A 25,446-nucleotide genomic window follows, 5' to 3' on the forward strand; every position below is an offset into this window, starting at 1 on the left:
CGTATAGAAGTTATTAGATCATAATAAAGTAGACTGAAGTGTTAGGGTATGTTACCTGGTACTTTCGTGAGTGAAAAAGAGAAGAAACGTAGCTGGTTGTCAACTTTACGTTGTCATTTCTTCGGTGAAGTTCTGTCATGTCATAGGTCACACTTGAGCTGAACCATTAGCCAAAGGGGGTGCATATCAGTTAACGTTACTACTATAATATTAGAGTCCTCTAGGAAATTAGGGGGCTGTTTCCATGAAATAATAAATGCCATATGATTTACGTTTATGTAACGAAGAGTGTTAATCCATTCTTTCACTTAGCCTGGCAAATATTATCATATCCCCAACTTAGCTCCCCAACTTACAATGGTAAAGTTCAAATCTGACCTTTGACACGCAAGTCATGTTTTAAGTCTGTTTTTTTTCCGTTTTTTCTTCCCCAACCCCACCAAACAAGAGAGCTTCTACTCCTTCAGAGGATTCTGCTAAACGGTAAATGACCATTCCTGTTAACATTTTTCTCTACCTAGCTTACGTTTTGTTTGAGGGCTTGGTCAATAATGTCCAAGTTTAGTGGTAGCTAACGTTATGGTACTTAGCACATTCAAGGTCCTGATGACCCACATATTGTCGGAATATTTTATTCTAGTTCTACAGACTAAACGAACCGGAGCTATCACAGAATGGATGCCGGACTAAAGCTGTTTATTTCTCTCCGTGAACATAATCGGGAGTATCATATCTACTTTGCTGAATGCATTTGAGTGTACTGCTAGGTCTGTAATGCAATTTGATACATCGGTCACGGATGGTTCTTACATCTATGTACATACATCAGACTAATGACAAAGATTAGGTTGTACTACATGTGCAATTGTACGCACAAACGCACACACACACACACACATACATACGCACACACACATACATACGCACACACACACGCACACACACACACACATACGCACACACACACGCGCGCACACACACACACATACATACGCACACACACACACACACACATACGCGCACACACACAGACATACACACGCACACACACACACACACACACACACATACGCACACACACACACACACACACAAACGCACACACACACACACACACACACACACACAGACACACACACACACACAAACAAACAAACAAACAACAATATAGATACACGCGCAAAGTTGTTGAAAACCACGCTTTTATTCACAGCAAATGAAACATAATACTTCCAGGTCTCCTCTGGTAATCTTTTAAGTTCAGACACTTTGAAAAATGGAAGGATAACAAAATTGAAGAGCCTAAAGTTCTTAAAAACGTAAGGGTGCCCATGCAGTATTTATAGTGTCTAACATATCACAATGACTTATCTCACTTTGATTACACATCTGTCGGATACCATATACTAGTATGAGGTATAAAAAATGACAATACACATATCGCTACAAGGCACCAGAGGGTATATTTCTTTAGCTACCAGGGAAATATAAATATTCGCATATTTTGCAACGGTGCCAAATATCTCCAGTATCAAGCATTGAGATCTAGATATGATAATCATGGCATTATTACTCCTTTATATTTGCCATAGGTTTTATACCTTGAACAAGCGAATGTTAAGTTTTCTAGTGTTCTTAGAAAACTACACTGCGAATCACACAAGTTTACGCTTTCTACAATGATACATACCCACTACTAACAGATAGCAAATCTAGAATCCAACAATGCTTAATTATATCATACTCATTACAATGACACAAGCTAATAATGTACTAGCAGTAAAGAGTAAGGAGCAATGAAAATCAACTACACGTATTCAGCAATGATATCAATGTTTAATCACTGATACGCAATTACATATGATTATGCTGAGTGCATTTATGAAATACTAATTAACTACTTCGAATAGACATGAAACTCTAAACTACATACATGAACAGTGCAACTATTCTTCTTTCTTATCTATTTTTATCTGCTCAGCTGTTTCTTCCTTGTTGTCTTCAGCTAGCTGCTTCTCTGGGAGTTCTGCTTTCCCGGACTTGTAGTACGAGTAGTCGGTTGAGCCGACGCAGTAGCCGTAGGAGAGCCCGGCCGGTTTCTCACAGCGGTACCCCGCTCCACACCCGGCATCAGAAGAACAGAACATCTGCGGAAACGTCGATGAAGGTTAGACATCCAGATAATAAGATACGCCAAAAAAAAACAGTTACTCATCAAGCAACTGGATATGATTTTGGAAACGGTCAGACGTTTCAGCTGGCATCCACTAGCTTTCGTCAGTGACTGAGAGACCAGAGGAGAAAAAGATGCAGGTTCACTGATGAAAGCTAGTGGATGCTAGCTGAAACGCCTGGCCGTTTCCAAAATCATATCCAGTTGTTTGAGTAACTGCTTTTTGGCACATCTGCCGAAACATTAACATTTCATTATCAATCAATCAATCAATCAATCAATCAATCAATCAATCATCCGCTTGCATCTGGAACTGGTGCAGGACGGCTATCATTGGAATCTACACTATAAAATTGCATTCGAGTTAGGCCCTTTTCCCACTAGGATACAATTGTCCGGATCAAGCCGAATAGATTCGCTTTGATCCAGCTTCGATCCAAATCAAAGCCAGATCGAAGCCGGATCGATTAGCTTCGATCCGGACAATTCAATCCTTGTGGGAAAAGGGCCTTAGAAGTGTATGATTGCATGCGTAAGTGGCAGTGCAGCTTGCTTGGTGGAGAGGCATTCTGCGTGGTACAAGCTTAGACTTATAGCGTTTCGCTATTTCAGTGAGGCATTGCATCGTCGTCTTGTCGTCACATGGTTGAAGATGGTGGAAACATCGTGTTGTCGGGCAGGACTTTGTACAATGTATTTACAAAAGCAAGTGCAAACCCGCTGGGTGCAAACATGCACGAAATCCCACCTCAAAGCAATTGCGTAAAGCTAAACGCGAAGACAGAAATGACACTTTTGCCATGCTTAAAAAATGGACTTTCGCGGTGAAATATCACAGCCACATTTGTGAGAACATGGCCTATTTGCGCGTGAAGCTTATAGGTCTGTTTACATTCTACCATTAAGATACAGGCAGTGGGTGAAGCTTTTGAACCGTGATGGCTTCCTTCAGAAACTCACCGACGAAGGCACCGGTGCAGGCGCGGGCGCCGACACACATTTACCCAAGATGCAGGTCTGACCAAGGGCGCACTGAGAACTTAGCGTACACTGAGTCTAGAGAAGAGTCAAACATGTCAATGTCAGTCTCGTCCGTCGGTCAAGATCACTACATATCGTCTCAGCTCGTACATTTTGAGATCGAACCAAATTTTCATGGAAGTTCATCTGTGTTGGTAGTAATCATAGTAAAAGTATGAACATCATCGTGCAGTTGCAGAGTAAACTTAATCTCCAAGCAGATCCTAGAGTGGCATAAGACAGTATCAAATTGGCCAGGCAGTATCCATTGGCCTGAGAGGTGGCGTGTTGGACCCTCTCTGTCCAATGGGTACTGCCTGGCCAACTTATGCAACCCTAGGATCTGCTTGGAGATTAGAGTAAACGAAGAATAAGAAAAGACAACAGACATAATGAGTCCATGAATACTTTGATACATCTCTGGAAGCAAAATTCCGCTTAGTTTTATAGCTAAGCTGCTAAGCTTTTCAGTGCCCTCTAGATGTACAAGGTTGGCTAAAGAGGTCGAGTTCCAAGCGATGAGGCTAATCTACTGCTCGTCGAGGACAGTTGTAGCCAGTTGTAGCCGGTTATAACCAGTTGTAGCCAGTTGTGGCCAGCCTACCGTGCCGCAACAGGAGGAACGCATGTAGGAAACGTGGAGAGTGACGAAGCTTTCGCAGGACATGCGGTAGATACAAGGCAGAGCGAACGTTGCAAGGCTCAGCTAGAACTGTGCTAGCTTATACTTGTAAGAACTCACCGGACCGCCCGGTACTGGCCCACCGTGCGGTACACACCTCCCTCCAATACAGGTGCTTCCGAAGGGACATGGTGTATAGGGTGAGCACTGAGGCTATGGACGAGAGGTGGTCAGATTTGAGACTGTGTCATGTATATATTCCAGTAGAACCAAACTTTTGCAGCAATCTTTAGAGTTACGACGAGGATGTTCAGGCGTCTGTATCCCAGTTGGTGACAATTGCAATAAAATTAACTCACTCCTTCAGATTGGAAGCAAACGGTAAGTTAAAACACATCTCTGGAAGCAGAATGCAGCAAAGCATGTGTGGCCTTTTCTGCGCTTCATTGTTGTACACCAAAGAGCTCCAAGGTGTGCCATTCAGTAGCAGGCACTTGTGCTAAGTTGTAGCCTAACGCGACTCTAGGAACGCATATAGGGACAACTCCAGGCCATTGATTATTTAGGAGCAATAAATGCACTACACCAGAACTGAGACAGTACTTGAACGTTTTTCTTGTGTTTAACACTTGGTGTAGTAAGCACGAAGCCTTTGCCATTGCAGACAAACTGTACGTAAAACTTACTGTTGAATACACCACACATTTCCCACCGACACACATGCTCCCTGCCTGGCATGGGATAAACGATGAACACTGAGGCTGGGGCTATAGAGGAAATGGTCCCGATGTTAAACACAACGTTACCGTGGCAGGTGCACTTGGGGGGGGGGGGGGGTCGTTTCAACTACATATAGTTAAAACATGGTTTGATCGTTTTTAAGGGAAGCACAGCGTTGGGATAAACAGGCCTCAGGCAATAGTACACCGTTGATGGGCTGTGCTGCTGGAACCTGCTTGTTATGCAATACGCATCACCTTGGAAGCAGGGGGATGACAAAACGGCAAAAACGCTGTTCTCCACCGACAGCCCGGGGGAAGAAGCATTGCCAATTTGCCATGAGCTACGATGTTCGTTCTCCCATTGCCACGGATATTGAATAGTATTCAGCAGAGAAGCCATGCTTTTCCAAGAAAATGCACTGGATAGCTGATGGCTGCATTGGCTGGCTGATCGTTGTATTGGCTAGCAGGTCACTGTATTGGCTAGCTGATCGCTGTATTGGCTAGCAGATCGCTGTATTGGCTAGCAGATCGCTGTATTGGCTAGCAGATCGCTGTATTGGCTAGCTGATCGTTGCATTGGCTAGCTGATCGCTGTAGTGTAAGAACTCACCGCTACTGGCCCACCGTGCGGTACACACCTCCCTCCAATACAGGTGCTTCCGAAGGGACATGGTCTATATGGTGAGCACTGAGGCTATGGGCAAGAGGTGGTAAGATTTCAGACTGCACCATGCATCTTTAAGTGGAACCAAACTTTGGCGGCAATCTTAAGAGTTACGACGAGGATGTATCAGGCAGATGGGCCCAAGCTCATGATAATTGCATTAAAATGTATCCACTCCATCAATCTGGAAACAAATGGTAAGTTAAAACATCTGACTGCGTAACCGTAATATCGGCATTGTTAGTGCTGCATACCGGTTCACTGGACTTGGATCCGGACTTGTAAGAATGTTTAGGTTCAAGTAAAAAAAAAACACTAAAAGTCAAGAACCGAGACCGGACTTATTACCATAAAAGACCATTTCACATACCCCTTTTCTTTCCAAACCACCTAAAACCTTCCGTACATTGCAAAATCTTTGCTGCAAAATGAAGAAAACATTGCCATCGGGCATCGTCAAGTACCGGCCTCCATGTTATGTGGCCAAAGTTTCACCCAGACAACATTGCAGGGTTGCCAACATGCAATATTGTATATGCCATGGGTTTATGTCTGGACTTACAAGTCCGGTACTGAACCTAAACCTCTGGACTTGAATCCGGACCTGAACCTAAAATTGGGTTTAGGTATGCAGCACTAGGCATTGTACATTGTACAGGAAATGCCACATCAAACTTGTTTCTTCCTAGGGAACAATCCATGCAAATGCTGTAATCGTAATGTGTCCAAGCAGTAGCTGACGAAAAATTCCCCACAAAAACAAGAAGTGAAACGTCGGTAGTTCGTCCGTAGGTCAAGCTATAGCGTCTGCAGCAAGGGTCATGCCGGGGTACATGCATGATTACAAGCATAGCTGAATCACTCAGCAGTCGGGAGAAGCACAACAAGTTCGTTTGTTTCTGTTCTCAGGCATTTATATGGCCTATGACATAGTCTCCACCAGGCCTTTCTACGGAAATACTGATCGTAGAATTCGGCAAAAGGAGAGTAAAATTGGCCAGGGGAGTCCGGCCGCGGAAGGTTGTTTCTTTCCCTCCAAAGGCGGCCAAACTCCCCTGGCACGAAATATTTCCCTGTATATAGCGTAGTTAGTCTGGTAGAGACTACCTATGGTACCAGCAGACCTACCAGCAGGGAGTTAAGGTTAGAAGCTGGAGAAGCGACTGGTACTGAAATAGGTGCCAGCATAGGGTAACAAACCCCTCCATCTGCTGTAGAGCAGTACATGCCTGAACTGCAATCGGAATCACTATAACATCGCTGAAAACAAGATAAACACATATATATATATTGATAGTGCTGTACATTAGTTTTTTAACGAATTTAGTCATTCTGAAAACTTAAGAAAAACGATGAAAACACATTTCCCATTGACAAAGAGCGGAATGGAAGAATAGTTAGATTTACCTTGTGTTTACCTTGTGTTTGCACTACACAGAATCCATTCTTAAAGCATACCTTAAACAATGCGTAAATGTTTCGTTTCTTTTCTTACATGTACATTTACGCATGCTTTCAGATGTGTTTAAAGATAGGATCTTGCGCAGCGTTGATAGTACATAAAACATTTGCCTGTAGGAAAATCCTAGGAGATCACCCGATACACATAGCATTTACAGTAGTTAATGGATAACTGTGTTTGGCGTTAGTCAGTACATACTGGGCTGAGATGTCCTCTCCTCATTCTGAGACAACACCACAGATACTACAGAGGGTACTTACCGAAGGTGCCGGCGCTGGTACAGGTGATGGAACCGGGGACGGATACGGGTACGGATACGGTGCTGGATACGGGGACGGATACGGGTATGGTGCTGGTACCGGGGACGGTGCCGGCGCTGGAGACGGATACGGGTATGGATACGGGGCCGGTGCTGGTACCGGTGCAGGGACCGGGGACGGGTACGGGTACGGGGCCGGCGCTGGATACGGGTACGGGACAGGAGACGGTTGTGGTGCGGGGGCCGGGTTAGGGTACGGGTACGACACTGGCGAACTTCTGCCCGTCCCGCAGAAACCGTACTTGAGCTGCTCGTTGTCCGTATGCCAAGTGGTGATGCAGTACGTGCCGGCTACCGAAGAACACTCAGCGTTGGTCCTACAGTACACCGTGGCAGTGTGGCTCTGCAACAGATTGAAGGAAATAAAAATGTTAGCAATTTTAGCACTAGACTGGGTAGCACCCTCAGTAGTTACCACTGGATTTCCCTTTTCGCTTGCTACTTCGAAATTCAATCGCTCTTTTCTAGTTTGAGGGAACAGAGCAAGTGCTGTTACCCACCGATTGTCTGTGGAAAGCATTGCCATGAATTACTCTCGCTTAAGCAGAATAGGCATCACAGAAAAGCCAACACTGTACAGGCAATTGACTTCCCCGAGTTCCGTTACAATTCATGAAACGGAGCACGTCCCAGTACTTGATGAAGCAACAGATAGAGCAAATGCTATTCTCCATCCACTGTCAGTAGGAAGCAGTGCCAGAAGCTTCGATGTTCTCCCATTGTCACTGACATTGAAGAGTATTCAGCAGAGAAGCCGCATGCTTTTTCAAGAAAATACATAGGCTAGCTGATCGCTGAATTTACCAGCAGATCATTATTATTGGCTTACAGATCGCTGTATTGGCTAGCTGATCGCTGTATTAGCTAGCAGGTCGTTGTAATTGGCTAGCTGTTTGCTGTATTGGCTAGCTGGTCTCTGAATTGTCTATAGCAGATCGCTGTATTGGATAGCAGATCGCTGTAGTGTAAGAACTCACTGCTACCGGTGCCGGGAACGGATACGGCACGGGTGACGGCCAGGGGGACGGATACGGGGACGGAGACGGTACTGGCCCGCCGTGCGGTACACACCTCCCGCCAATACAGGTGCTTCCGAAGGGGCACGGGTTATAGGGTGAGCACTGAGGCTATGGGCGAGAGGTGGTAAAATTTACTCTCACGAAAGTGCAACTGTGCAGGCATCATAAAAAAGCCAACGCTGTAAAGGTAACTGACTTCCGTTATCATTCTTCAAACGGAGCGCGTACACTTGAAGTAAAGACGAGAACAAAAGCTGAAAGAAGGCAACAGAGCAAACTTTTTATCCACCGATTGTGACGAGTGTCCAGCGAAGCATTGCCATCATGAGTTGCGATGTTCTCCCATTGCCACTGGCATCGAAGAGCATTCAGCAGAGAAGCCATGCATTTCCAAGAAAATACATTGGTTAGCTGATTTTTGTATTGGCTACATGTAGCTGATCGTTCTGTTGGCTAGCTGTTTGCTGTATTGGCTAGCTGATCTCTGTAGTGTGAGAACTCACCGCTACCGAGGCGATCGGTACTGGCCCACCGTGCGGTACACACCTCCCTCCAATACAGGTGCTTCCGAACGGACACGGGCTATAGGGTGAGCACTGAGGCAATGGATGAGAGATGGTAAAATGTGATGCTGTGCCCTTAATTTTTGAGTAGAACCAAACTTTGGCGGTAATCTTTAGAGTTACGATGAGGATGTATCAGGTACATCATGTGGGAAGGAAGTATAAGACAACCGTACTTACCGATGATGGTGCTGGTGACGGGGATGGATACGGATACGGCACTGGTGACGGCGACGGATACGGCACTGGTGACGGCGAGGGGGACGGATACGGATACGGCACTGGTGCCGGTGCCGGGGAGGGATACGGATACGGCACTGGAGACGGCGAAGGATACGGATACGGGGACGGCGACGGTGAAGGGGACGGATACGGATACGGCACTGGAGACGGCGCTGGAGACGGATACGGATACGGCACTGGAGACGGCGCCGGGGACGGGTATGGATACGGGGACGGTGAGGGGGACGGATATGGATACGGGGACGGCACTGGTGCTGGTGCTGGTGCTGGTGACGGATATGGATATGGGGACGGCACTGGTGCTGGTGCTGGGGACGGATATGGATATGGCGAGGGGGAAGGTGACGGATATGGATACGGCGACGGGGAAGGTGACGGATATGGATACGGCGACGGGGAAGGTGACGGATATGGATACGGCGACGGGGAAGGTGACGGATATGGATATGGGGACGGATACGGGTTGGCACCGGGAGGATAATACGGCTGTGATGTTCTAGGGGCTGGTTCCATCTGGAATGAGAAATAAGCATGGTTATTGTCGCCAATACCTTCATCATTACCCCATTACAACCTTACCCTTCATGTCGCTAATTATCATCAGTGTCGAGTGAAACAAAATGTCCAGGTGACAAAATAATGTCCAAAGGACATTTTGTTTTACTCGACACTGTAAGAATATTGGACACTGAAGAAGACTATTTCCTGAAAGACGCTAATTACATCAGGGCTCATCACCGGTACCAGTCACTTAACCGCGACGGGGGCCGACATCCTCTACCAGGTACCTTTGACCCAGTGTTGACGTCACACTTCAAAGAAGCCTCGCTGGGTCAGTCTACTGAGGAAGACCAGAGTGACTGGTCGAAAGCTCTAGGTGAGAGAACTTTTTGTGTTGGATTAAAGGTTTAAACTTTAAACAGGGTTAATTAAGGTTAAATGATTCGGTACCTTCGGTGCCTCTACAGCATTACTGCCCGAGTGTACACAGTGCCCCTTGTGGTCCTGTTGCGGAGTGGTCGTGTCGCATGTTGCCTCCACTCCGATGTCCAGGTACCGACAGTCCCGGTCCTCGTCACACGGCACCGTCTAGTCACCACCGGGAGGGAGGGAAAGAGAGCAGACGTTAGATTAGCATATCATTAGCATATGGCAAAACCGTTTCGCGAAACCCTTTCTCTCTTATATAGAATCAGGTTAATTAGTCGTAGCCTGGAGTCCAGCCTTGTTAGCCAACGGGCAGGGTAGCGGATCTTGGGGAGCGGACCAAAGCTAACAAGGCTGAACTCCAGGCTAAATTAGTCGACAATACTTGGCACTAATATAATAATTATGAGTCAACATTAGATTAAAGTGAGTTTATACAACAACAACAAACAAAAAAAAAAACAAATAGGAAAAATGCCAACCAAAAATCATGACTAAAGCAGGTTGAGATATCAAACCGAAAGTGAGATTGCAGTACCAAAACAGGCCGCAGGGGGCCACATATGTAAGCCGTTCTTTGATTTCCCGGCACCTACCCAAATACCATTGACATAGTCATCACAACTAAGGCAAAAGCAAAACAGCAAAGGAAAAGGTATGGTCTTTCGAATTAGCATCTTAGTTGAAAGTTAAGGCTTCCAATGTTGACTCCGTATGTAATGGAAGATTTGGAACCAGATTCAGCTTTATTTGTATTGGCATTTTCATGGCAAATCAAATGTACCTACATTTAGCCTGCTTACCAAACCTATTATAGCTCCCGAGTCCTACATCCTCTCCTATTTGCGGAGAGGATGTAGGAGTCGGGAGCTATCAGGGTTGGACAAGTCCCATTGCCCACTCGCCCAGGGCAAGTAAAAGTACTGTTGGGGCAAGTGAATATCCCCCTGTACCTGCCCGATTGGGCAAGTAAATTTTTTGGATGCAAAGTATAGCCCCTCCAGTGTTTTGTCCAAGTTTCAAACAATTTTGATAAATAAAGTATCCAACATTATAAACTCTATAATAAAATAATTTTTTTCTGTTAGTACGGTAAAATTCATATTTTGGGCAAGTGAAATGTTGGTTCGGGCAAGTGGAAATGACCAGGTACTTGCCCAATAGGGCAAGTGGATTTTTGAAAACTTGTCCAACACTGGCTATAATAGGTTTGGGGTAACCAGGCTACCTACATGAACATCGGTAAATAAAATAATTACTATAATGCACCTAGTGCATAAAATACACGGAACAAGACAAAATTTCAAGTACGGTTCACAAAACTGTCTTTCCAACACCTGACGTGCTGAGTTGAAAAGAGTCTCAGTAAGGCCGTGTTTAAGTGAAGTCACCCAAGGCGCTTTACATGTGGTTTACCCCGAAGCCGGTTTCAAGTGGCTCCATCTGAACGCTCCGAAATCACATTGAAAGCGCCTCGATCCCAAACCACGCAAGCAGGTCGTTGACCTCTGACATTAATAACACGCCACCTTGCGTGTTATCATCAAACAGCAATAAATGTAGCTCAAGCGAATTGTGATCGGACACGGTTTCACAGGAGTGTGTGGCACGTGGACCAGATGTGAGTTACCCGAATCGCGGTTTGGTTGACTTCACTTAAACACGGCCTAAGAGATAACCAGAGAGATAACTATTATCTCCTGATAACCAGCCGGCTGGTCTTCATTACCTGACACGACCCCCGGAGACAGAACTGGTCCTTTGAACATGTCGAGGTGCTGCTACATGTGGGCATAGCCTGAAAAACAGACATGGAAAATGTCAAATAATAGTAAAGTAGCAGTGGAGACCTTTATTGTACGCAAATACCCACTGGGTTCAGTACAGGTTACAGGAAAGACGTCAGTTTGCAATGAATATATACAATGTACAAGCTAGTGCTTATTCTATGTACTCTGGACATATAGTCTAATAATTACGATAATTTGGTCAATTTGATAATTCTCGCTTCTTAGTAACGATGTAGATATAAGTACAGATGTGTTTTATAATCGAAGGTTTGTCTAAAGCCATTCGAAATATGAACTTATCTGTGTTGCTAAGATGTATGAAATGGGGAAACATACATTGCAATAGTTTATAAAGCTCGGCTCTCTCTTCGTTGTATAAACTACATTCTAATACAAAGTGTTCCTCATCCTCTATCCTATTTAGATTACAAATGAACCTTTGCCGCAATTGACATAGATCAGTCTTATGATAATTGTTCAATAGTTGGAAAGTTGGAGTTAGTTGGAAATATTCTGACAACATTTGTAATATTGACACATACTGCTAGTCTGCTACACATTAGCACATTTGAGTCAGTATTTCATACTTTGGGCATTCAAAACTGCAGAAACAAACCCCAAGATGAGTCCCTTATTTTCTGGGTGGTACCCTAAAAATTAGCACAGGGCCCTTCCAAATCCAATAACCATTTTCCGTCAGACGTTTGGGAATATGGAGCAGGGTTCCTACACATTTACCCTGGGTGCCAGCCATGTTTACGGGCCGCTAGCCGCTTCCTTCGGCAGCCAGAAGCCCTTCGCCCGCAGACCTAAATTACCGCTGCGGTGGAATGGAGCACGTGGGGAGGTTTCGGCCCTGTAGGGCCAGCCAAACTTCCCCGGGCTAGACTCCCCCGCACCAGCGGGCGAAGGGCTCTTGCGGCCCGGAAAACGAGTTTTGGCTTCCAGGGTACTATACATTCGGACAGTGTGGTTTCAACTCACTATGTGGATAAATGACTAGAATATTGGCTTTGAAAAATCGGGATTTCAAGCCCTAAACACTTCACTGGACGCAGGTAGGTTGCAGAAGATGTTCAGACATGTTAGCTAGTGTTCGGCTGTATGTTAGCAGAACACCAGCCAACCATTAAGCCAACAGTTTTATGGGAATGTTCGGGGGTCAACTTTGCCTAAAATTTAACTCAAATTCGTTTAATAATGTTGGCGTGGTCTAAATCTGGTCAGACTGCTCCCGAACATGGGCCGAACGTGGTCGGCTGGTGTTCGGGGGCAGGGTCGGGGCAGGGTCGGGACAAGGCCGTGAAGGTATGACAGTGATTCTAATGATTTACAGGTGCCTCATAATATCTTTATCTTCTTAGGCCATGTTGATTTGATTATATGGATGACATCCTCTGGGAGCCCAAAAATTGATGCGCGCGTGCGAATAAAAAAAAAGTTTTGCAAAAAAAAAAGTTGTTTTTATTATGAAATCTACGTGGTCACGAAGGTTGAACAAATGGCACAGAATATGGTTTAGCGAATAATCTACTCTTCAAATTCATTTCTTTACAATTTCGTCTTTTTTCGTTTGATTTTGGCATTCTACGACATTGGAATAGTTTTTATTTATTTTTTTTGTAACTTACGGTATATATTTGCTCATTTTGCAACTGTTTTGTACGATTTACAGTATGGTTGAAAACTTTTTTTTTGTGGAAACGGCCGAAAATCCATGCGCGCGCGGATGTCATCCATATAATCAAATCAACATGGCCTGATTTGATCCTAAGATATTTAGAAAGTTGTACCATGACCCGATACCTAAGAGATGACAGAAACCACAGATTTCTTATAAAGTAAAGACGACTTTGCCATCCTTGCTCCAGTTTTCTTTATCTAAGTCTGAGTGAGTCATCAGATTGAGACATCAGAAGTACCGGTGCGAGGTCAGGGTGAGACTGAGGGTCTGAGGCGGCATGCTTGCCTTGGCGGTGTCTTGACCTACTTTCTTAAATCTTACAGCAGATAAGATACGACGTCTTTATAAAACCCCAGTGCCTATCGTCTGAATTGCACACTTCATCATTCCAATCAACAGTAACGGTTTTGAAGGCTAACTGGTAATGCAAGTATAAAACTACTTTAAATGTAATCTACAAACATAGAATAAATACGAAACCCTGATGAACAGGTCAAAATTCGTTACTACTCTCAACTACAATCAAAATTCAAGAACAATCAAAGGCCGGCAATAAATATTTAAAAAACAGGTGCTCAGTGTTCGAATCAAGTCGTCAGTTTTGCATATATATGAATTTGCACATGAAGGAGCCAGACAGAGTACGGAACGGGCGAGTCTGTATCGGCTGGTTCTACCGAAGTTCTAGTTTTGAACATGTCTGAGTTTCTCGTGATTCTGATGTGGACTTCGCTAACTCTTCTACTTGGAGGAAGCCAACTTCTTGACGAACTTCGGGCTCAGATCCATTCTAGTTAGTTAGAATGTCTGGAGACCGAAACCAACCAACCAGCCAACCAACCAACCAACCAGCCAGCCAGCCAGCCAGCCAGCCAGCCAGCCAGCCAGCCAGCCAACCGACCGACCTTTACAGCTGCTTGTTAGTAAGTTGTTACACACAGCTAAACAAACTGCACAATCTGTTTTCTCCCCAGGAATCACTGTATCTGATTTGTTTGTGCAGACGCCCTATCAGTTAACTGTGGATTTAGGGCTTCTGGAACGAATTTCCGTTCTGTGGCCCAAATGGAAAAAGGAGAGGACTCCAACTTTTATACAGGGGATTGAGACTGACACGTGCCTGATTAAAACATTCCTGTGATCGAGAAAACGGCTAGCCTGGGTACCAGACTGTTCCCCGGGCCTCACAGGCCAGCTCTTCGGCTCTAGGACCAGCATGCGCCCAAGGAAACTTAACCACAGTGACCCCTTTACAAATAGTGCCTACAATAAGAGTATAACTCTGTGGTATATTTTCCTTGGGGCATGTACATGTTGGCCCTGGAGGGAGCCCTGGAGCTGAGGAGCTGGCTAGCGCTTGTGTAGGCCCTGGAAACAGTCTGGCATCCAGGCTAGAAAATGTCCTATAGTGGGATGAAGACGGTTTGATAAAAATCCACTGGATTTACATAAATAGAACACAATGGCACAAATACTTTCAAATATTTTCAGCTAATGCAGGTCCAAACTTTTTAAGGGGAGGGGGGGCAAAGGGGTGTGTAAAGTGAAATTGCTGAGGACGGAGAAAAACGGAGATAACCATCAATGTTGCCAATCACTAAAATACACAAATTCGCTGATGGGAAGAAAACAATGGGACTAGTTTGCACCAATATTGATTGTGGCCATTTGTGGAAGAAGTTATTCCCTCCGTAAGCTAAAAGACAAAGTTTTGCATGTTTTACCTGTTTCTGTATCTGTATCGATATAGCCGGTATAACCGTCCTTCGGCGTAACACACCAGTTTCGCAGGCACGCGGCGCGGCGGCAGCTAGCTATATCACACCGAACGACTTGTTACACTCAATCTTTGCACATTTGATTGCAGGAGTTGTTTAAAGCTTTCTAGTGATGATGCCCCAACTGTGCTTGGTGGCAACGAATTCCAGTCTACGATAGTTCTGGGGAAATACGAGTTTTTGAATACCTCAAATCTTGGTTGATAACTCTGATATTTGAAGTCATGACAATAGCGAAACGATACGTGTTGTAGAATAACGACACAGCGATAAACCAACCACATGTACGTATATACAACAAAAGAAAAATCAGGCATCAATTTCAATTAAAAGTGTAAATTGTCATAGTTAACATCCAACTGTTATCATAAAGCTATCTGTGATATTTGAGCCACCAAATCACTTAGGAAGTTGGCATTTTCTTCCAAACTATTGTTTTTGACATCTTCTATATCATCGACTATATATCTAGGCTCACATGAGAGCAAAGACCACATAAAGAACGCGAGGTTTTCAATTTCAAAGAGTCATAGTTAAACATCCAACTGTTATTATAAAGCTATTTGTGATATTTGAGCCACCAAATCACTTAGGAAGTTGGCATTTTCTCCCAAACTATTGTTTTTGACATCTACAATAGATCTATGCTCACATGAGAGCAAAGACCACATTCGGAACGCGAGGTATCAATTTCAAAGAGTGTGAATTATCATAGTAAACATCCAATGTTATAGCTATCTGTGATATTTGAGCCACCAAATCACTTCGGAAGTTGGCATTTTCTTCCAAACTATTGTTTTTGACATCTACTATATATCTAGGCTCACACGAGAGCAAAGACCACAAAAGAACGCGAGGTATCAATTTCAAAGAGTGTGAATTATCATAGTAAACATCCAATGTTATAGCTATCTGTGATATTTGAGCCACCAAATCACTTCGGAAGTTGGCATTTTCTTCCAAACTATTGTTTTTGACATGTACTATATATCTAGGCTCACATAAGAGCAAAGACCACCTAAAGAACGCGAGGCACGCTAGGCCCGTGAGGTCGGGCGGTAATTCTTACCAAATGGTCAGGCTTATCAGGTCAATCATTGCTTACGCGGGGAAAAAAATAAAGAATTTGCAAACGTCGTTCTGATTAGAGAAAGAGCCATTGATAAGTTTTGAAGGTTGGAATTTGAGAGAACACGGTGGTGGGTGTACAAAAAATTGTGCCACATTGGCACATCAAATGCTATGTAAAATCGTATTACTTAGCAAAGGAATAGCGTCTTGTTGCAAACAGTAGATGAATCACTTGTGAACTGACGCCTGAAGGAAATAAGCATTCCTTGATGGCATTCTTGAGATAAGATGCGACCTTCTTTGAACTTTCCTTTCCTTGTACTTGAATGTCGGTTAGCAACTGTAGCAGCCTTTGATACTCTGATTTAGGGTGCCAATATTGGATAGCGTAAAGCACATGTAGACAGTAAATTGTCTGCTGTTCAAAGTTTCAAATGCCACACGTACACTCACGTTCTTGAGCCTGCGTCATCAGACACGAATTCAAGGTCACAGGGGTCGGTTCAAGGTCAATGACGAGTGACAGCGTATCGTCTTTCAGAAGCAGGTGTCAAGTGTTAGTCTCCAAGCAGAGGTTGATGGGGGAAGATCGTTACCTTTTTTTATATGGCCAGTTTTGTAACTCGCTACCCCCACCCTTGGGTAGCTAAAAGTACCCTCTCTGGCTAAGGGATACTGCCTGGCCAATTTGATACTGTCTTTTTGCCACCCTAGGATCTGCTTTGAGATTAGTCAAATCCGTAGTTGTATTGGAGGGGGAGGGGGGTATTGTACTGTTGACTGTTATGCTTGATCCTCCAACCTAGCCTAGGCACCAGCCTGTTTCCAGGGCTTTGATACACGGGTCAGTTCCTCGGCTGAAGTGAAACGTGCCCATACAGACAACCCTGAATTAGAGCCTGATGATCTAGGCTAACTCTGATCGAGCCTAGGATGCTATGGGTCTGGCACCCAGGTTACCAGCCTTGTCTCTCCCATGCAAGGCTTCAGGCTGGAATTCCTCGGCCGCTGTATGCTTCTATCCCCGCCAGGCCAACTTGGCCCACCCTGGTGACTTCGCATGCCTGAATTCAATCAACGGCCCTAGGAGGGCTTTTCAGGGGGCCGGCGAAAAATTTTCTCGGGGGCATGTTGGCCCTGGTGCCGACGAGCTGACCACTGTGTAGCCTCTACCAGGCTTCGGGAGGCGACTGGAAAGAGTAGAAATCGGGTTCGGCAAACTGTTCTCTACAGAAGACCAACTCCCATGGAATGCTATTTCTATTTGGCCGATTTCTACTCTTTACCGCCGCCTCCTGAAGCCTGGTAGAGGCTAATCCTTGTGGGCCCTCGGAACAGTCTGGAATCTAGGTCACCCAATGCTCAATCGAAATACATTTTCTTGGTTACTGTTATTTTTCTGTACAATTTGCAGAAAAGGCTCTTACAGTTACAGATCCGTGTAATAACTTGCCTTATCAAACGAAAACTGTATGTCCAACACAGCTGTCATTAAGCTAATATTGATAGTATATAATGTGTAAATCTTCAATCACGTATAGCACGTGAGGAATTGGAGCTGTCATGCTTTTCAAAGGTCTACGTGTCTTCACACCGCGTACGCCTTGGAGTCATTATTCTTATAAAAATAGGCCACACCGACTTAATGCTATGGATGGCATCGTCTGAAGACCCCCAAACTAGCTACTAGCTAGTGCACGCGGGCGAATAAAAAATTCCGGCCAAAAATAAAAATGCTACTAAACCACAAGAATACAAAGCTGGTATTGTGTGAATTTGCGGCAGTACATAGCGACGTATACGACAAGCCTGCACATGCTGGCCTTTTACGGAATTTATGAATTTATGAATCGGCACTGTGCGTATGTACTGAGTTCTTGAGTCTGGTAGCCCCCATCCTCCAGAGTTACTACCATGGACTACTCAGACCTAGAGCCAGGCCAGAGCCTCGAGATACGTGATCTTTTTTTTTTTGAGAACAGGCGAAAATCAATGCGCGCGCGGATGTCATCCATAAGATTAAGTCGGCGTGGCCTTAGGTTAGAAGATAACAGAGGTGAAGCCTGGTAACACCTGTGCGTACATATTCACTCATTCCAGACATTTCTATGGTATCTCCTTCATTTCCTGTCTTCTTCAAAATCAGTGGATGTCAGGAACAGATGTTACTTCGTGTCTAGTCTTGTGATGTCTAATGATATGCTCATCCAAAGCAAATTCATGACAGTAAAAGTGGATTTTCTAAGTCAATTTTTTGGTGATTTGTTGTCAACCATATCTATTACCATGCCTTCAAATATCAGAGTTGTCAACCAAGAATTGAGGTAGTCAAAAACTCGTATTTCCCCAGAACTATCGTAGACTGGAACTCGTTGCCACCAAGCACAGTTGGGGCATCATCACTAGAAAGCTTTAAACAACTCCTGCAATCAAAAGTGCAAAGATTAAGTGTAACAAGTCGTTCGATGTGATATAGCTAGCTGCCGCCGCGCCGCGTGCCTGTGAAGCCGTTGTGTTACGCCGAAGGGCGGTTATACCGGCTATACTGATACAGATACCATATTGATATCTGTGAGGCAAAAATACGATGTTTCTGACGGAAGAATTTCTTGTTTCGTATCGTAGATTGGTTCTAGCTATTTTTTGGTGGTACCCAAAAATGAATGGACTCCTTACGTAGCTTGTTTTGGGGGCTAGTTCAAACGCTTCGAGTATGAAATGATGACAAAAATGTGATAAGAAAAGGCAGTAAATGTCAATATCTGACAGATTTCCCCACCCATAATGTTTTTGACGCCCTGGAACTGCATTCGGTGGCTTTTAAAGGCATCCAGTGCAGTTTTTAGGGCTTGGAAACCCGATTTTTCAAAGCTAATATTCTAGTCATTTACTAATATCTACATACTGAGTTGAAACCACGCTATCTCAATGTATATTGGAGCAAAAATTCCGACGGAATGTGGTTACTGGAAGGGCTGATTCTAAGGGTACCACCCAGAAAATAAAGGACTCATCTTGGGGCTTGTTTCTGCAGTCTTAAATGCTTAAATGAAATACTGATTTAAATGTGTCAGTGGTAGCCGCTACCAGCCTTGTTGCTGCCTGGTTGCCACTAACTTGTTAAGCACTGTCGCATTTAAATAAACAAACAAACAAACAAACAAATATGCTAATGTGAAGCAGTACGTGTCAATATCACTAAGATTGCCTAATTCAATTAAAGATTGACTATGTCCAGTTTTACTGCCCTGAAATCGCATTGGATGCCTACAGTAAAAGTCGGAACTAGTCACCGCTGTCCCTGTATAATCTATCATTCAGTAATGACACCACAGTGGCGTACCCCACATCGGGAACTACTTTTCAGAAAGTTTACCCGCTGTCTTGTCACAGGTGATTTCTATTATTGGAACTACACAAAACTTGACCTTCGCTCTAACAAGGTCACTCCTGCACAGTGTCAACGACCTTTTTCACGTAATTCCTGGTCTACAGTCTTAGCCATAGCGTCATACAGTTTCAGACCACTTGGGAAGAATAAAATAGGAAACTAGAAAGGCCGACATTTGCTTGGGAGCAAATACAGCATATTTCAGTCCATCTCCCTCCCACGCAAGAGTGGACTATTCCAAACTTACCCCAGTGCAAAACTGGAAAAAAAAAAGAGAGTAAAATTGGCAAGGGGAGTCCGGCCGCGGGAAGGTTGTTTCTTTCCCTCCGAACTGCGCGGCCAGTCAAACCTACAAGGCGGCCAAACTCCCCTGTCAAATATTCTCGTATACATTTTTAAATAGTTACTCTGGTAGAGACTACTCTTTCGGTGCAGGAAGAGCATGAAGCCCCGTTTACAAATCGAATGGCACTCAGTCAACACCCCCTCTATGAGTTAGGGACTCTGAGCAGCTGGATATATCACAAAGGATGGCGTTTCATTGCATCCTAAAGCTCTTCTTAAATCCTCCCCAGATTTTCAGGTGACAAGGTGACAGCCAATATACCCTCTGGGCAATTCCAAGTGTTTCTGAGAATAGGGGTGGGGTCTGAGGGCTTGGTCTCTTACATGGCATGGCGTAAATTACGTAACGCACATCGGTAGGATTTTTCTCTGACAGCTCGCTCCGGGTAGCCTCGACCAGGCTTCTACGAAACCGTTGGCACATGGAGAGTAGCCTCTACCAGGCTTCTGAAGCGGCTGGAAGGAGTAGAAATTGGCCAGATAGACATATATAACTAGCCTCTACCAGACTTCGGGAGGCGGCTGGAAAGAGTCGAAATCGGCCAAATAGAGAGATAGCATGCCAAGGGAGTTAGTCTGGGATCTCCCCAGAAATTTAGGACAGAATGGAGGAGGGTGCGAAATATCGGTAAATTTGACCAAAGAACCCTGGAAGAGGATGTAGGAACCAGGCTAGTAGAGGCTACTATTCTCCGTCTTCCATGTGCAACTGGTTTGGAGAATCGTGTTGCAATAGGCAATTTGCAAGACGCGACTAATGCGATCACTAATGAGTGAGAAAACTGGTGGTCTGGATGACATCCAGGATCCAGGGAAACCGGAAAGACCCGGACTTGTCTGGTCTTTTCCAGCTGTAACCGGAATTAACTCACAGATAGAGCCAAGGTACAAAGGGAATTCTAGCCGCCCAAAGAGCAAGGGTAGCCAAGAAAACGAGCGAAACGATTTGTTATCAACAAATGACTCATTTCTGTCCTCACAAGAAGTACGTGACAGTTTTAACCAGAGTATATATCAGTGTTCTCGCCAGGCCTTTTAAGAATAGGGCCCCCGTGCTGTTAATTGGACCCCTTATGCTGTCTTTCAACCAGCATAGGGGTGTTTTTTTTGCGGGGGGGGGGGGCTTCATAAATCTCGCAAAGAAATGAAAATATAACTTAAGAATGCAAAACCTTCACAATCTGCCCCTCATTTTAGCGAGAAATATTAAAATGTCTCAGGGGGTTGAGTTTCAAAATTTTTCGGGAAGAATACCAGACCCCTGCTGTGGCCATGATTTTGGGGACTCAATGAGCGACTTGCGCCGCGAAAGTTGCCCTTCTGTACCTGACCCCTATGCTGTGAAAAATCCGGGTGAGAACCCTGTATGTACTTGATGACAGTTGTTGGTTGGACCATAGCTTGTATGGTAGCCTTGTAACTATACTGTACACACACACACAAAAAAAAACAAGGCTCTACTTGTGCTCTCTTGTTTATCATAATCTCTATTATCTCCGTTTTAAAATTAGCCTGAATGCTAAACCCTGAATTAGCCAAGGCTTAACTAAGGGAGGCTGTGGTATAATTTCATTGTAGGCATGTAGGCCCTGGAGACGGGGAACTGCCCTGAAATTCGTTGTGTAGGCCCTGGAAACAGTCTGGGACCCAGACTAAGAGTAAGACTCTCTGAATTACGACCAACTTGCACGCCAAATGTCTGAGGGCGTCAGAGATCGCCTCGGTCAAGATCTGGAGTCTGTAAGGATCCAGGCCGGTCCCTAAGGAATTAGCCTGGATGCCAGACTGTTTCTCAGGGCTGACTCAGGGGGAGGTCTGGAGTGGTAAAATTAAAATTTCCTTGAGCGCATGTTGGGCTATAGAGGCGAGGAGTTAGCCTCTACCAGGCTTCGGGAGGCGGGTGGAAAGAGTAGAAATTTGCCAAATATAGAGATAACACGCCAAGGGAGTTGGTCCGCTGGAGAGTATATTTTGCCGCACCAGGGTACTGTACACTCCAGCGGACCAAATACCTCGGCATGCTATCTCTCGATTTGGCCAATTTCTACTCTTTCCAGCCGTATCCCGAAGCCTGGTAGAGTCTACCGAGGAGTTAGGTCGGTAGCCTGGATGCCAGACCCATAGCATACTATAGCCTCTACCAGGCTTCAGGAAGCGGCTGGAAAGAGTAGAAATTAGAGAGTACATTCAGGTGCGGCAAAATGTACTCTCTAGCGGACCAACTCCCTCGGCATGTTTTTCTGTATTTGACCGATTTCTACTTTTTCCAGCTGCCTCCCGAAGCCTGGTAGAGGCTACGCATACTGGTCCAAAGTTAGCCAGCGTGTATCTGAGGAAGGCTGTGGTATATTAGTAATTCCCTTGGGGGTATATTAGCTCTGAAGCCGAGGAGTCAGCCTGTGTAGGCCCTGGAAACAGTCTGGCATCCAGGCCAAGGAGCTGGCCTTTGTCGCTCTTCGAAACAGGCTGTCATCTAGGCTAGCCATTTGCAGCGAAGACAAGTTAGTTGGAGAGCATACGGCTGAATTTGAGGCTAGAAAACTCGTTTATGTGCGGGACAGTCTCTTACGAAAACCCAAGTTGTCAACTTCAATCTTGAGCTACAGGTACACCCTGACCCTACCAGGCCGGCGTAACCTCCCCCTCGTTTGAGTAAACCCGTTTTCGTTTTCCCGTAGCTTTGAAGTAGTATTTCAGCGGTAGTATTTCAGCGGTAGGCCGGCCCTGTCATTCCCTACAACCTCCAACCGCGTTGCTCAAGGCCCCTCGCTGTTCGACAATTTGACCAAATATTTTCGATCGCAGCGTTGCCACCCAGTATTGCCGCGTCATCCGAAATTTTAATAGATCACATAATTATGACAGGATGGACGCACAGAGTAATTTGGCCTGTTTCACCCAAATTGATTTGAGATAGCCTGGGTGCCAGACCCACAGCACACTAGGCTGAAAGTTATCCAGTGTGCCAGGGCACTTGATACTTTGGATCTAGTGTGCTATCTGGCATCCAGGCTATATTTGAGGTCGCGGCAGTATTACAGTAAGTTAAAACTGGATATTCAAAGTCAATTTTCTGGTCATGTTTGCGATGTCGCTGACGGAAAACGGTTGCTTGTTTCGCATCTTAGGCTGGTTCTAGCTATTTATTGGTGGTACCCAAAAATAAAGGAATTTCTCACAAAGCTTGTTTTGGCGCGAAAATGTGCTAAGAAATGGCACTTAATGTCAACATCAGACAGATTTCCTCATCACATTCCAGAATATATTTTTGCCGCCCTGGAATTGCTCTAGATTCTAAAAGATACCACCGGAGTCCATCAAATAGAAAGACAAGGTCACCTGGTATTAGTCTACGAAGCAAATCAACGAAATGCAAAACAGAGGACTTGGCAAATTGCAAAATAGAGCGAGGTCACTCAAGAAAAAACACCGACGATAAAAAAACATGCGGAATTACAAAACGACTGTCCAAGGAAGGACAACGCTAAATCTGTATCCTTTCCCACGGATCTTTAGCTATAATATTACCGTGCTTTTGAGACATCGCAAGTTTTCACAATTTCCCGCTCAAATTAGGTGCGAAGTATGCGAGGCGGTCCATTTTGTTGTGACCTTTGTCATGTTTGTTTTGTCAACTCAATCGGTAGTGTTTTGATACCAAAGGTTCTCTAGTTACCTTTGACAGATCTGTGTTTAATTTACAGTTTTGTAAAAAAAAAATGTGTTTGAAGTGATGGAACTAACATGAAGTCTAGACGGTCAAATAATTGTAGTAGCGCTGAGTATCATTCTGGTTATAGTTTTCACACATGGGCATAACTGTCGGTACTACAACAATGTCTAGTAGTCGCTATCTAATCAGGTTGGAGCCCGGCTTGCATCACAAGCTACTTTAGCTATAATGAACTACAGACACAAATAACTCTGAGGCTTCTCCCCCGCTGGGGGATAAAGCATCAATTCTCAGGGAGGATGGATGGCACCTAGCCTCTACCAGGCTTCGGGAGGCGGCTGGAAAGAGTAGAAATCGGTCAAATGGAGAGATAACATGCTGAAGAAGTTGGTCCGCTGGAGAGTACACCCTGGTGCGGCAAACTGTATTCTCTAGCGGGCCAGCTCCCTCGGCATGTTATGTATATTCTATTTGACCGATTTCTACTCTTTCCAGCCGCCTCTCGAAGAGTGGTAGAGGCCAGATGGCACCATTTTATGAAATCAAATTAGGTTTATCCCGCCAAAAAGTTACGATTCCTGTACAGCCGTTAACGATAGCGAAAGTACTAAAATGACAGAAGAACTACATGAAAAGTATCCTAGACGACTTATAATTAGAATTAATTTTTTGTTCACGTTTCCCGTATAGAGGAGAACAAAGACACGTTATATCAGGCAATTTCAACCTAAAACTTTTACAATCTTTTGAGTCTGCACAAGATGATTCAATTTAAATCTTTTTCAAGTTTTTTTTTTCATTCTGTGTCATAGAATCTAACTAGATTGACGATAACAATGATTTTCTTTGTAGAAACAGAGCAGAGAACTCCCATAATTTACTCGACCGTTTTTGGAGATCGCTCGTATAAACAACGCACCCCACTGCCAAATCTTGCCATTTTTTGGCACCGAAAACCGTTTTTGCAGGAAATCCTTTCAGTCCTTGTTACACGTAACCTTGTCAACTTAACAAACTCACATGTGACGACGACAAAACACCGCAAATTCGATCAAACCGCAGAACACTTCCTTCTTGCCACGAAGATAGAAAATAATTCAAGAAAAACTTTTCAAACCTTACCTGACTTGCAGAAATCAACATCAAGGCGACCAAAATCGTCTGAAGTGTAGCGGCGGCCATCTTGCTCTCGTTCCCAGGTTCAAATTCCTCGGAACGAATCTTTTCTCCAAGTTTTTGCCGTTCGGCAGTCGCTTGTGCGGAAAGTTCGAGGAGCGCCTTCTTTTGCCGAAGGTTGGAGGGAAAGTGGCCGGTCTGGAAGCGGGGCTAGCACCGCGAGAGCGCCCAACTGTCTCCCCAAATCCCCACGGGAGGGTCAAGATCACACGGCGACCAATCGAAGCCCTTGTCTGACCGCCGGTTGGACCGCTAATTCGAACCAGAAGTTTCCGCGGCGCCCCTCAATGGATCATTAACGAATTACTGAAGAATTCGGCCTCTTCAGATTCCTAAATTGATGAGGATGGCGAAACCATTTGGGCAGAAATCTTGCCCCCGAGTGAGAGAATAAATCATAACAACGCACGAAGTTTTGAAAGACGTAAATCATATTGAGGCACTCTTTTTCAGTTGAAAACTTAAAGGTTGATATGTTACAGATCTTATGAAAGATATCAATATATCACAGCAATTTTAGATGCTTTATTAGTTTGCTAGAAATCGAAACACACAGAGATATTGCCAAGGTTATTCACCTGTGATAATACAGTACAAGGCATTGGACAATCCGGAACGTATTAGACACATAGTAAGGTGGGAGGGGTTCAAGGTTAAATGTGGTGTGACTGGTGACATACTGGATCATGATGTCACAACGTGGCGTCTGGATAGTGTTTTTTCTAGGGGATTCAGGAAATGGGAAAGACATGTTGACCGAGTTTTAATTTCTAGAATAATCAATGACCAGCCTGGCTTTTC

The 25,446-nt window shown here is 44.6% G+C and overlaps 1 protein-coding gene across 3 annotated transcripts; it reads right to left on the reverse strand.

The window, feature by feature from the left end:
- Positions 1-1,401: 1,401 nt before the first annotated feature.
- On the reverse strand, positions 1,402-24,810 carry LOC109467458 (vegetative cell wall protein gp1-like). Of its 3 annotated transcripts, none has more exons than XM_019765456.1 (7): positions 24,592-24,810; positions 11,467-11,535; positions 9,762-9,899; positions 8,748-9,323; positions 6,927-7,328; positions 6,333-6,464; positions 1,402-2,147 (listed from the first exon to the last, which is right to left on the reverse strand). In XM_019765456.1, the coding sequence occupies exons 1-7, from the start codon at positions 24,649-24,651 to the stop codon at positions 1,947-1,949; spliced, it is 1,578 nt and encodes a 525-aa protein (XP_019621015.1). In that variant the 5' UTR covers positions 24,652-24,810; the 3' UTR covers positions 1,402-1,946. The 3 variants fall into 3 exon arrangements, with proteins under 3 accessions (XP_019621015.1, XP_019621016.1, XP_019621018.1); XM_019765457.1 differs by having other exon boundaries at positions 1,403-2,147; positions 6,927-7,322; positions 24,592-24,808; XM_019765459.1 differs by lacking the exon at positions 6,333-6,464 and having other exon boundaries at positions 1,403-2,147; positions 24,592-24,805.
- Positions 24,811-25,446: the final 636 nt, after the last annotated feature.

This window comes from Branchiostoma belcheri, unplaced genomic scaffold (genome assembly GCF_001625305.1).
Source record: "Branchiostoma belcheri isolate BF01 breed outbred unplaced genomic scaffold, Haploidv18h27 scaffold18, whole genome shotgun sequence".
In the NCBI taxonomy this organism is placed as follows: domain Eukaryota; kingdom Metazoa; phylum Chordata; class Leptocardii; order Amphioxiformes; family Branchiostomatidae; genus Branchiostoma; species Branchiostoma belcheri.

Excerpts from the sequence above, each read along its gene's own strand:
- LOC109467458 (XM_019765456.1), bottom strand. The coding sequence starts at position 24,651 with ATGGCCGCCGCTACACTTCAGACGATTTTGGTCGCCTTGATGTTGATT. Across the intron at positions 9,324-9,761 it reads ATGCTGTAGAGGCACCGAAG|ATGGAACCAGCCCCTAGAAC; the intron begins GTACCGAATCAT and ends TTCTCATTCCAG. Across the intron at positions 2,148-6,332 it reads CTAACCTTAACTCCCTGCTG|ATGTTCTGTTCTTCTGATGC; the intron begins GTAGGTCTGCTG and ends ACGTTTCCGCAG.